This window comes from Engraulis encrasicolus, chromosome 21 (assembly GCF_034702125.1).
Source record: "Engraulis encrasicolus isolate BLACKSEA-1 chromosome 21, IST_EnEncr_1.0, whole genome shotgun sequence".
Taxonomy (NCBI): domain Eukaryota; kingdom Metazoa; phylum Chordata; class Actinopteri; order Clupeiformes; family Engraulidae; genus Engraulis; species Engraulis encrasicolus.
This window is the reverse complement of record NC_085877.1, coordinates 44190017-44202506: the sequence shown is the minus strand read 5'-3', so window position 1 is coordinate 44202506 and position 12490 is coordinate 44190017. Positions and strand designations below refer to the sequence as shown.

At 56.3% G+C, this 12490-nt stretch overlaps 1 protein-coding gene across 1 annotated transcript; it reads left to right on the top strand.

Annotated features, from left to right (window-relative positions):
- Positions 1-581: 581 nt before the first annotated feature.
- Positions 582-3212, top strand: LOC134437437 (calphotin-like). The gene has a single exon (XM_063186927.1). It carries the CDS (start codon positions 582-584, stop codon positions 3210-3212), a length of 2631 nt encoding a protein of 876 aa, XP_063042997.1.
- The last annotated feature ends 9278 nt before the right edge of the window (positions 3213-12490 follow it).

Below are 12490 nucleotides of genomic sequence, written 5' to 3'. Positions count from 1 at the left end.
TATCCCAGTTTAACTAATGATTCCCGGCTGTCTTCGATTCCCAGTTCTTGTGTGTTAATCGCCCTGTTTAGTCCCTCTGATTGTAGTCACCTGTCCGTTGTCTGTCTCTCGTTGCCATTGTCAGTGTTTTCATGTCTCCAGTTTCTGTTCCATTGTTTTCACCTGTGTTTTGATTGCCTTGCTTGTTCCCTCCTGTGCGTCTCATTCCTGTCATTGATTTCACCTGGTTCTGTAGCTTGGTTCACTTGTCTTGCTGTTGTTCCCACCTGTGCCTCATGTCGTTAGTTCTCGTTGTCTCCTGATTTGTTCCCTATGTGTTAATTGTTTTCAGTGTATTTAAGATCTCATGTTTCTCTTTGTCCTTGCTGAGTCATTGTCATTGCGTGTCGTAAGTAAACGTCTCAAGTCTAGTCATTTTCTTAACCTTTGTCCTAGTCTTGTTGTATCCATGTGCTAAGAGTTTTGGATCCCTCGTGATCTTTTGTTTTGGGTGCTGTTTTGAGTTTGTTTGAATTAAAAACCCGGAAACATCCACCTCGTGTCTGTGCTGCATCTGGGCTCCAACCTCAATTCGTGACAGAATGACTCAGCCACAATGGAGCCCAGCAGCTTATCTAGCCGAGGTAGCCAGCTCAACCCCGGGCTCTCTGCGTTTGGGTTATGTCGCTGTCCAACCTCTGAAGTCCCAGCCCAAGATGCCGGATCCAGTGGAGTGGAGTTGGTCAGAGTCTGAGGATGGCTTCACAAAAGACAGGCAGCCCCCCAGGAGGAGGCGACACAATCGGCGCCAGAAGGGCCGCCGACCCGCTTCCCAGGAGGAACCTCTGCCTGCTTGTGTGTCAGGAAGCCCCTCACCAGCCGACCCACCGAACCACACAGAGATGGTCTACCCACCGGAACCGGTCAATCCCAAGCCTGATCCTACCAGCCCGCCGGCCCAGCCCGATCCTGCCTGCCCGCCGGCCCAGCCCCCGCCAGCCTGCTCGTCCGTCCAGCCCCAGCCAGAAATTTCCATGTGCTTCGAGCACTTGGAAGACTTCTACGACCTGCTGGATAAGATGTCTCCAATCATACACACCTTGGGGAACACGAGGAGGCAGCTGGTGGCAGTCAACGTCATTCGGGGCGTCCTGCTAAGAAGGCCATGGCTCCTCCAGTTTGGACTGACGCCTACGAAACAGAGAATGGACCAGTTGGAGGAGTCCCTGCAGGCCCTCCTGGTTGCGGAGGAAAGTACGGCCTTGGCTGTTGATCCGCCTGACCTGGCGCCCATCACACCGCTTGATGTCCCCGAACCGGATGTCGCTGTGCCAGGTCTTGAACCGGATGCCGCAGTACCAGCCCTCGAGCTGGAGCTCGGCACTGCAACACAGACCCCCGAGCTGGAGCCCACTGCCGTCGCTGCCACTGTGAAGCAAGCCCCCGAGCCTGCCGCCGCCGCTGTGAAGCAAGCCCCCGAGCCCGCCGCCGCTGTGAAGCAAGCCCCCGAGCCTGACCCAATGCCAATAGATGGCCTGCCCGCTTCTGAAGAGACACCCAACTCCGATGGCCCACCTATGCCCAAGGGGTCACCGGACCTCCCTGTTCCAGTTGGCCCGCCAACTCCCGAGGGGCCACCTGTTCCTGAGTTCTTGCCTCCCTCTCGAAACCTACCAGAGCTGTCTCAAGCCCAGCCCCAGCTGTCTCAAGCCCAGCCCCAGCTGTCTCAAGCCCTGCCCGAGCAGTTTCAAGCCCCGTCCGCTGGTGTGCCTGTTGCTGCCACCCTCAACGTGCATGGAGCCGCCACCCTCTGCTCGCCTGTGGACATTCTGCCCTTCCATGGCGCCGCCCCTGCATCTGCTGGCACCACGCCTGTTCCTGTCGGCGCCTCCCCAGCTCCGGCTCCTGTCTGCGCCACCCCAGCTCCAGCTCCTGTCTGCGCCACCCCAGCTCCGGCTCCTGTCTGCGCCACCCCAGCTCCAGCTCCTGTCTGCGCCACCCCAGCTCCGGCTCCTGTCTGCGCCACCCCAGCTCCAGCTCCTGTCTGCGCCACCCCAGCTCCGGCTCCTGTCTGCGCCACCCCAGCTCCGGTTCCTGTCTGCGCCACCCCAGCTCCGGCTCCTGTCTGCGCCACCCCAGCTCCAGTTCCTGTCTGTGCCACCCCAGCTCCAGTTCCTGTCTGCGCCACCCCAGGTCCAGTTCCTGTCGGCGCCGCCTCCTCCCCAGCTCCTGTCGGCTCCTCCTCTTCTGTTTCCGTCGGCGCCACCCCAGCTCCAGCTCCTGTTGGCCCCTCCCCAACTCCAGCTCCTGCCAGCGCCACTCCAGCTTCTGTCGGCGCCTCCTCTGGAGCTCCTGTCGGCGCCTCCTCTTCTGTTTCCGGCGGCGCCTCCTCTTCTGTTTCCGTCGGCGCCTCCTCTTCTGTTCCTGTCGGCGCCTCCTCTTCTGTTTCTGTCGGCGCCTCCTCTTCTGTTCCTGTCGGCGCCTCCTCTGCTCCTGTCAGCGCCTGCCCTGCTCCGGGTCCCGCCACCCAGTGTGTTCCAGCTCCTGCCTCCTGGTCTTCGTCTGTGTTCCAGTCTGCACCGCCCCCTGTGTTCCAGTCTGCACCGCCCCCTGTGGCCCAGTCTGCCCCCTCCACTCACCATAACTCAGTGTTTTCGCAACCCCTCCTTATTCCTGTGCCAGTCACCATTCCAGTTACCGTGCCCATCACCATCCCAGTATCTGTCCCCATCTGTGTCCAGGTCCCCACTCCTGTATCTGTTCCTGTTTGTGTTCCAGTCCATTCGGCCCGTTTCTCCTCACCAGTTGTCGTCAACGTCACTGTGACCGTGCCCATCCCTGTCATCATCTCTGTTCCTATTCCTGTCACTGTCCAGGTCACCGTGCCCCTCAAGGTCCCTGTGTTTGTTCCTGTTAATGTTGCCCAGTCTACTATGCCTGCCCCTGAACCTTTGTCTGACTCCGCCTGCCCCGTGTCTGACTCCGCCTGCCCCGTGTCTGACTCCGCCTGCCCCGTGTCTGACTCCGCCTGCCCCGTGTCTGACTCTGCCTGCCCCGTGTCCGACTCCGCCGGCCACGCCAACTCCACCTACCCTTCCTCCAGGGCTTCTGTACCTGTCCCTTGTCCCGTGCTCTGTGCCCAGCCTTGCCGGTTCCTCCCCTCCAGACTGCCCCCTCCCAAACGCTCTGTGCTTCCTGAGAACTTTGTGGGACGTCTGGAAGCCGTCCCTTAAGGGGGGGTACTGTCATGATCCGGCCCTCTCTTTTGTTTTGGACTTGCTGTTTCCCTGTGTTTACCCCCTGTGTTGCTTCCCATGTGCTTTTGTTTGTGTTTTGCCCTGTCATTTCCCCTGTCAATGTGACCTTGTGTTTACTTGTCTAGTTCCTGGCCCCGCCCATCGTTTGTCTCACCTGTCCCTATTATCCCAGTTTAACTAATGATTCCCGGCTGTCTTCGATTCCCAGTTCTTGTGTGTTAATCGCCCTGTTTAGTCCCTCTGATTGTAGTCACCTGTCCGTTGTCTGTCTCTCGTTGCCATTGTCAGTGTTTTCATGTCTCCAGTTTCTGTTCCATTGTTTTCACCTGTGTTTTGATTGCCTTGCTTGTTCCCTCCTGTGCGTCTCATTCCTGTCATTGATTTCACCTGGTTCTGTAGCTTGGTTCACTTGTCTTGCTGTTGTTCCCACCTGTGCCTCATGTCGTTAGTTCTCGTTGTCTCCTGATTTGTTCCCTATGTGTTAATTGTTTTCAGTGTATTTAAGATCTCATGTTTCTCTTTGTCCTTGCTGAGTCATTGTCATTGCGTGTCGTAAGTAAACGTCTCAAGTCTAGTCATTTTCTTAACCTTTGTCCTAGTCTTGTTGTATCCATGTGCTAAGAGTTTTGGATCCCTCGTGATCTTTTGTTTTGGGTGCTGTTTTGAGTTTGTTTGAATTAAAAACCCGGAAACATCCACCTCGTGTCTGTGCTGCATCTGGGCTCCAACCTCAATTCGTGACAGAATGACTCAGCCACAATGGAGCCCAGCAGCTTATCTAGCCGAGGTAGCCAGCTCAACCCCGGGCTCTCTGCGTTTGGGTTATGTCGCTGTCCAACCTCTGAAGTCCCAGCCCAAGATGCCGGATCCAGTGGAGTGGAGTTGGTCAGAGTCTGAGGATGGCTTCACAAAAGACAGGCAGCCCCCCAGGAGGAGGCGACACAATCGGCGCCAGAAGGGCCGCCGACCCGCTTCCCAGGAGGAACCTCTGCCTGCTTGTGTGTCAGGAAGCCCCTCACCAGCCGACCCACCGAACCACACAGAGATGGTCTACCCACCGGAACCGGTCAATCCCAAGCCTGATCCTACCAGCCCGCCGGCCCAGCCCGATCCTGCCTGCCCGCCGGCCCAGCCCCCGCCAGCCTGCTCGTCCGTCCAGCCCCAGCCAGAAATTTCCATGTTCTTCGAGCACTTGGAAGACTTCTACGACCTGCTGGATAAGATGTCTCCAATCATACACACCTTGGGGAACACGAGGAGGCAGCTGGTGGCAGTCAACGTCATTCGGGGCGTCCTGCTAAGAAGGCCATGGCTCCTCCAGTTTGGACTGACGCCTACGAAACAGAGAATGGACCAGTTGGAGGAGTCCCTGCAGGCCCTCCTGGTTGCGGAGGAAAGTACGGCCTCGGCTGTTGATCCGCCTGACCTGGCGCCCATCACACCGCTTGATGTCCCCGAACCGGATGTCGCTGTGCCAGGTCTTGAACCGGATGCCGCAGTACCAGCCCTCGAGCTGGAGCTCGGCACTGCAACACAGACCCCCGAGCTGGAGCCCACTGCCGTCGCTGCCACTGTGAAGCAAGCCCCCGAGCCTGCCGCCGCCGCTGTGAAGCAAGCCCCCGAGCCCGCCGCCGCTGTGAAGCAAGCCCCCGAGCCTGACCCAATGCCAATAGATGGCCTGCCCGCTTCTGAAGAGACACCCAACTCCGATGGCCCACCTATGCCCAAGGGGTCACCGGACCTCCCTGTTCCAGTTGGCCCGCCAACTCCTGAGGGGCCACCTGTTCCTGAGTTCCTGCCTCCCTCTCGAAACCTGCCCGAGCTGTCTCAAGCCCAGCCCCAGCTGTCTCAAGCCCAGCCCCAGCAGTCCCAAGCCCTGCCCGAGCAGTTTCAAGCCCCGTCCGCTGGTGTGCCTGTTGCCGCCACCCTCAACGTGCATGGAGCCGCCACCCTCTGCTCGCCTGTGGACATTCTGCCCTTCCATGGCGCCGCCCCTGCATCTGCTGGCACCACGCCTGTTCCTGTCGGCGCCTCCCCAGCTCCGGCTCCTGTCTGCGCCACCCCAGCTCCAGCTCCTGTCTGCGCCACCCCAGCTCCGGCTCCTGTCTGCGCCACCCCAGCTCCGGTTCCTGTCTGCGCCACCCCAGCTCCGGCTCCTGTCTGCGCCACCCCAGCTCCAGCTCCTGTCTGCGCCACCCCAGCTCCAGCTCCTGTCTGCGCCACCCCAGCTCCGGTTCCTGTCTGCGCCACCCCAGCTCCGGTTCCTGTCTGCGCCACCCCAGCTCCAGTTCCTGTCTGGGCCACCCCAGCTCCAGTTCCTGTCTGCGCCACCCCAGGTCCAGTTCCTGTCGGCGCCGCCTCCTCCCCAGCTCCTGTCGGCTCCTCCTCTTCTGTTTCCGTCGGCGCCACCCCAGCTCCAGCTCCTGTTGGCCCCTCCCCAACTCCAGCTCCTGTCAGCGCCACTCCAGCTTCTGTCGGCGCCTCCTCTGGAGCTCCTGTCGGCGCCTCCTCTTCTGTTTCCGGCGGCGCCTCCTCTTCTGTTTCCGTCGGCGCCTCCTCTTCTGTTCCCGTCGGCGCCTCCTCTTCTGTTCCTGTCGGCGCCTCCTCTTCTGTTCCTGTCGGCGCCTCCTCTGCTCCTGTCAGCGCCTGCCCTGCTCCGGGTCCCGCCACCCAGTGTGTTCCAGCTCCTGCCTCCTGGTCTTCGTCTGTGTTCCAGTCTGCACCGCCCCCTGTGTTCCAGTCTGCACCGCCCCCTGTGGCCCAGTCTGCCCCCTCCACTCACCATAACTCAGTGTTTTCGCAACCCCTCCTTATTCCTGTGCCAGTCACCATTCCAGTTACCGTGCCCATCACCATCCCAGTGTCTGTCCCCATCTGTGTCCAGGTCCCCACTCCTGTATCTGTTCCTGTTTGTGTTCCAGTCCATTTGGCCCGTTTCTCCTCACCAGTTGTCGTCAACGTCACTGTGGCTGTGCCCATCCCTGTCATCATCTCTGTTCCTATTCCTGTCACTGTCCAGGTCACCGTGCCCCTCAAGGTCCCTGTGTTTGTTCCTGTTAATGTTGCCCAGTCTACTATGCCTGCCCCTGAACCTTTGTCTGACTCCGCCTGCCCCGTGTCTGACTCCGCCTGCCCCGTGTCTGACTCCGCCTGCCCCGTGTCTGACTCTGCCTGCCCCGTGTCCGACTCCGCCGGCCACGCCAACTCCACCTACCCTTCCTCCAGGGCTTCTGTACCTGTCCCTTGTCCCGTGCTCTGTGCCCAGCCTTGCCGGTTCCTCCCCTCCAGACTGCCCCCTCCCAAACGCTCTGTGCTTCCTGAGAACTTTGTGGGACGTCTGGAAGCCGTCCCTTAAGGGGGGGGTACTGTCATGATCCAGCCCTCTGTTTTGTTTTGGACTCGCTGTTTCCCTGTGTTTACCCCCTGTGTTGCTTCCCATGTGCTTTTGTTTGTGTTTTGCCCTGTCATTTCCCCTGTCAATGTGACCTTGTGTTTACTTGTCTAGTTCCTGGCCCCGCCCATCGTTTGTCTCACCTGTCCCTATTATCCCAGTTTAACTAATGATTCCCGGCTGTCTTCGATTCCCAGTTCTTGTGTGTTAATCGCCCTGTTTAGTCCCTCTGATTGTAGTCACCTGTCCGTTGTCTGTCTCTCGTTGCCATTGTCAGTGTTTTCATGTCTCCAGTTTCTGTTCCATTGTTTTCACCTGTGTTTTGATTGCCTTGCTTGTTCCCTCCTGTGCGTCTCATTCCTGTCATTGATTTCACCTGGTTCTGTAGCTTGGTTCACTTGTCTTGCTGTTGTTCCCACCTGTGCCTCATGTCGTTAGTTCTCGTTGTCTCCTGATTTGTTCCCTATGTGTTAATTGTTTTCAGTGTATTTAAGATCTCATGTTTCTCTTTGTCCTTGCTGAGTCATTGTCATTGCGTGTCGTAAGTAAACGTCTCAAGTCTAGTCATTTTCTTAACCTTTGTCCTAGTCTTGTTGTATCCATGTGCTAAGAGTTTTGGATCCCTCGTGATCTTTTGTTTTGGGTGCTGTTTTGAGTTTGTTTGAATTAAAAACCCGGAAACATCCACCTCGTGTCTGTGCTGCATCTGGGCTCCAACCTCAATTCGTGACAGAATGACTCAGCCACAATGGAGCCCAGCAGCTTATCTAGCCGAGGTAGCCAGCTCAACCCCGGGCTCTCTGCGTTTGGGTTATGTCGCTGTCCAACCTCTGAAGTCCCAGCCCAAGATGCCGGATCCAGTGGAGTGGAGTTGGTCAGAGTCTGAGGATGGCTTCACAAAAGACAGGCAGCCCCCCAGGAGGAGGCGACACAATCGGCGCCAGAAGGGCCGCCGACCCGCTTCCCAGGAGGAACCTCTGCCTGCTTGTGTGTCAGGAAGCCCCTCACCAGCCGACCCACCGAACCACAAAGAGATGGTCTACCCACCGGAACCGGTCAATCCCAAGCCTGATCCTGCCAGCCCGCCGGCCCAGCCCGATCCTGCCTGCCCGCCGGCCCAGCCCCCGCCAGCCTGCTCGTCCGTCCAGCCCCAGCCAGAAATTTCCATGTGCTTCGAGCACTTGGAAGACTTCTACGACCTGCTGGATAAGATGTCTCCAATCATACACACCTTGGGGAACACGAGGAGGCAGCTGGTGGCAGTCAACGTCATTCGGGGCGTCCTGCTAAGAAGGCCATGGCTCCTCCAGTTTGGACTGACGCCTACGAAACAGAGAATGGACCAGTTGGAGGAGTCCCTGCAGGCCCTCCTGGTTGCGGAGGAAAGTACGGCCTTGGCTGTTGATCCGCCTGACCTGGCGCCCATCACACCGCTTGATGTCCCTGAACCGGATGTCGCTGTGCCAGGTCTTGAACCGGATGCCGCAGTACCAGCCCTCGAGCTGGAGCTCGGCACTGCAACACAGACCCCCGAGCTGGAGCCCACTGCCGTCGCTGCCACTGTGAAGCAAGCCCCCGAGCCTGCCGCCGCCGCTGTGAAGCAAGCCCCCGAGCCCGCCGCCGCTGTGAAGCAAGCCCCCGAGCCTGACCCAATGCCAATAGATGGCCTGCCCGCTTCTGAAGAGACACCCAACTCCGATGGCCCACCTATGCCCAAGGGGTCACCGGACCTCCCTGTTCCAGTTGGCCCGCCAACTCCTGAGGGGCCACCTGTTCCTGAGTTCCTGCCTCCCTCTCGAAACCTGCCCGAGCTGTGTCAAGCCCAGCCCCAGCTGTCTCAAGCCCAGCCCCAGCAGTCCCAAGCCCTGCCCGAGCAGTTTCAAGCCCCGTCCGCTGGTGTGCCTGTTGCTGCCACCCTCAACGTGCATGGAGCCGCCACCCTCTGCTCGCCTGTGGACATTCTGCCCTTCCATGGCGCCGCCCCTGCATCTGCTGGCACCACGCCTGTTCCTGTCGGCGCCTCCCCAGCTCCGGCTCCTGTCTGCGCCACCCCAGCTCCAGCTCCTGTCTGCGCCACCCCAGCTCCGGCTCCTGTCTGCGCCACCCCAGCTCCAGCTCCTGTCTGCGCCACCCCAGCTCCGGCTCCTGTCTGCGCCACCCCAGCTCCAGCTCCTGTCTGCGCCACCCCAGCTCCGGTTCCTGTCTGCGCCACCCCAGCTCCGGTTCCTGTCTGCGCCACCCAGCTCCGGTTCCTGTCTGCGCCACCCCAGCTCCAGTTCCTGTCTGTGCCACCCCAGCTCCAGTTCCTGTCTGCGCCACCCCAGGTCCAGTTTCCTGTCGGCGCCGCCTCCTCCCCAGCTCCTGTCGGCTCCTCCTCTTCTGTTTCCGTCGGCGCCACCCCAGCTCCAGCTCCTGTTGGCCCCTCCCCAACTCCAGCTCCTGTCAGCGCCACTCCAGCTCCCGTCGGCGCCTCTTCCGGAGCTCCTGTCGGCGCCTCCTCTTCACTTCCCGTCGGCGCCTCCTCTTCTGTTCCTGTCGGCGCCTCCTCTTCTGTTCCTGTCGGCGCCTCCCCTTCTGTTCCTGTCGGCGCCTCCCCTTCTGTTCCTGTTGGCGCCTCCCCTTCTGTTCCTGTCAGCGCCTGCCCTGCTCCGGGTCCCGCCACCCAGTGTGTTCCAGCTCCTGCCTCCTGGTCTTCGTCTGTGTTCCAGCCTGCACCGTCCCCTGTGTTCCAGCCTGCACCGCCCCCTGTGTTCCAGTCTGCCCCCTCCACTCACCATAACTCAGTGTTTTCGCAACCCCTCCTTATTCCTGTGCCAGTCACCATTCCAGTTACCGTGCCCATCACCATCCCAGTGTCTGTCCCCATCTGTGTCCAGGTCCCCATTCCTGTATCTGTTCCTGTTTGTGTTCCAGTCCATTCGGCCCGTTTCTCCTCACCAGTTGTCGTCAACGTCACTGTGACTGTGCCCATCCCTGTCATCATCTCTGTTCCTATTCCTGTCACTGTCCAGGTCACCGTGCCCCTCAAGGTCCCTGTGTTTGTTCCTGTTAATGTTGCCCAGTCTACTATGCCTGCCCCTGAACCTTTGTCTGACTCCGCCTGCCCCGTGTCTGACTCCGCCTGCCCCGTGTCTGACTCCGCCTGCCCCGTGTCTGACTCCGCCTGCCCCGTGTCTGACTCCGCCTGCCCCCTGTCCGACTCCGCCGGCCACGCCAACTCCGCCTACCCTTCCTCCAGGGCTTCTGTACCTGTCCCTTGTCCCATGCTCTGTGCCCAGCCTTGCCGGTTCCTCCCCTCCAGACTGCCCCCTCCCAAATGCTCTGTGCTTCCTGAGAACTTTGTGGGACGTCTGGAAGCCGTCCCTTAAGGGGGGGGTACTGTCATGATCCGGCCCTCTCTTTTGTTTTGGACTTGCTGTTTCCCTGTGTTTACCCCCTGTGTTGCTCCCCATGTGCTTTTGTTTGTGTTTTGGCCCTGTCATTTCCCCTGTCAATATGACCTTGTGTTTACTTGTCTAGTTCCTGGCCCCGCCCATCGTTTGTCTCACCTGTCCCTATTATCCCAGTTTAGCTAATGATTCCCGGCTGTCTTCGATTCCCAGTTCTTGTGTGTTAATCGCCCTGTTTAGTCCCTCTGATTGTAGTCACCTGTCCGTTGTCTGTCTCTCGTTGCCATTGTCAGTGTTTTCATGTCTCCAGTTTCTGTTCCATTGTTTTCACCTGTGTTTTGATTGCCTTGCTTGTTCCCTCCTGTGCGTCTCATTCCTGTCATTGATTTCACCTGGTTCTGTAGCTTGGTTCACTTGTCTTGCTGTTGTTCCCACCTGTGCCTCATGTCGTTAGTTCTCGTTGTCTCCTGATTTGTTCCCTATGTGTTAATTGTTTACAGTGTATTTAAGATCTCATGTTTCTCTTTGTCCTTGCTGAGTCATTGTGATTGCGTGTCGTAAGTAAACGTCTCAAGTCTAGTCATTTTCTTAACCTTTGTCCTAGTCTTGTTGTATCCATGTGCTAAGAGTTTTGGATCCCTCGTGATCTTTTGTTTTGGGTGCTGTTTTGAGTTTGTTTGAATTAAAAACCCGGAAACATCCACCTCGTGTCTGTGCTGCATCTGGGCTCCAACCTCAATTCGTGACACTGTGTCAGTGTTGCCGGTGCCCTCACGAGTTATGTCTGGCACTAGAGTGCTTACCTGCAAACCACCTGCGTTCGTACCATGCTCTGAACTTTTTTCCGTACGTGACTGTTGTTACCTTTTCTGCCTTCTCACGCGCTAGCAGGGGCCAGAGCTTCATCTAAGCTCCTGGGGTAAACACCGGTTGATATCCTTGCAGATTCCCCTTCCCGAAATAACGTGGCTCGTTGTCACCGTGAACGGTTAGGATGTTTAATGTCGTCTCCACACAAACATAGGCATAACAGTGGGCATGAAAAATAAAGAAGACCTAGCTTATCTCTGCTACCGCTGACTGACCCACTGTCTCTCACGTAATCATACCGCCCAGTTACTGAACATTCCATTACCCATCATTCCATTAATAAAACACACAGACCCATTTCCTGTAACACTGTGTTACTTGGATGATCCTGCTGACGTGCACATTGTTGTCACGGTTCGGGGAGAAAAAAACAAGTATTTTTCAGTTTGCATCGCCAACCAACTTTCCGGTTCGCCAACACTATGATCTGAGGTATGAACAGGGTTAGGGTTAGGGTTTGGGCACCGGCACAGTTCTCATTTCGGCTGAATGCGCCATGAGTGTTAAATAATCAAAGGTGCCCCCTTGTGGCAGCCTGACTTCACTGACGGTTAGGGTTAGGGAAAGATCTAGGTTCGGGCAACCTCATCAACAGGCAAAGTGGCACCTGGTCAATAGTAGTCAAAAAATGACAAGTTGGGATGAGAGTGTGTTGGCACACCATAGGACATGCATGCATACAAACTTATGGATACACGATTGCATGCATGCACACACACACACTGAAATTCAAAACGCATTCAGATTAATTTTATTGAAAATACAAGCTGGTTCCAAATGTATTGTAATTAGGAGTGGGAAAACTTGAAAATCTTTAATCTCATTAACTCAATGATTTTCTGTGATTAATCGCGATGAATTGAATAGCACGCGGAACCCAAATATGAATTCAAAAGGCGCTACAAAAGCGTCAATATATTTAAAAATGTCATATTACCAAATCACTGATTACACCGTAATTATCATATATCACAGACGACCACAGAAAGAAATGGAATCTTTGCTGTTTTTTTTTTTAACAGACTATCTACATTGACATTTTATAAAATGAAGTAGACCAATCATAATCATAATTTGCATATGTAGGCTACTGTAACCTGTGTAATAGGCCTATATCTATCTTTAAAAATAGAAATGGGCCTATTTGCCAATCTAGGCCTACATATCACACTAAGTTATGTGTGCAGGCCCATAACATGCATGCCCATAAAGCATGCCCATAACTAATGAAACAAATTATTGTAGAGGACAGGGTTTTTTTGCATAGCCTACAATTAGGCCTACTAGGCTATTTAAGATTAGAGTATCACCATTATTGCATACAATTATTAAACTATAGGCTATTTAGATTGAACTGAAACTGAAATATTAGAAACTCAAATTAGGATAGTCTACATGGTCCTACAAGAAACAAAACTTGCCATCTGAAATGAATTAGGCAAGCAGGCGTGTGTCTGAAATGCCCCTCCTTCCCTCTCTGTCAAGAATGTGGAGTAGCCTAGAACTCTACCGTCCACTCTCCGTCCTCATCTGTCGCTATTATTTTGGTGTTTCAACAACTACAAACTAATCGACTGACTGCTGGCAGCAAAATTTGGTATTTC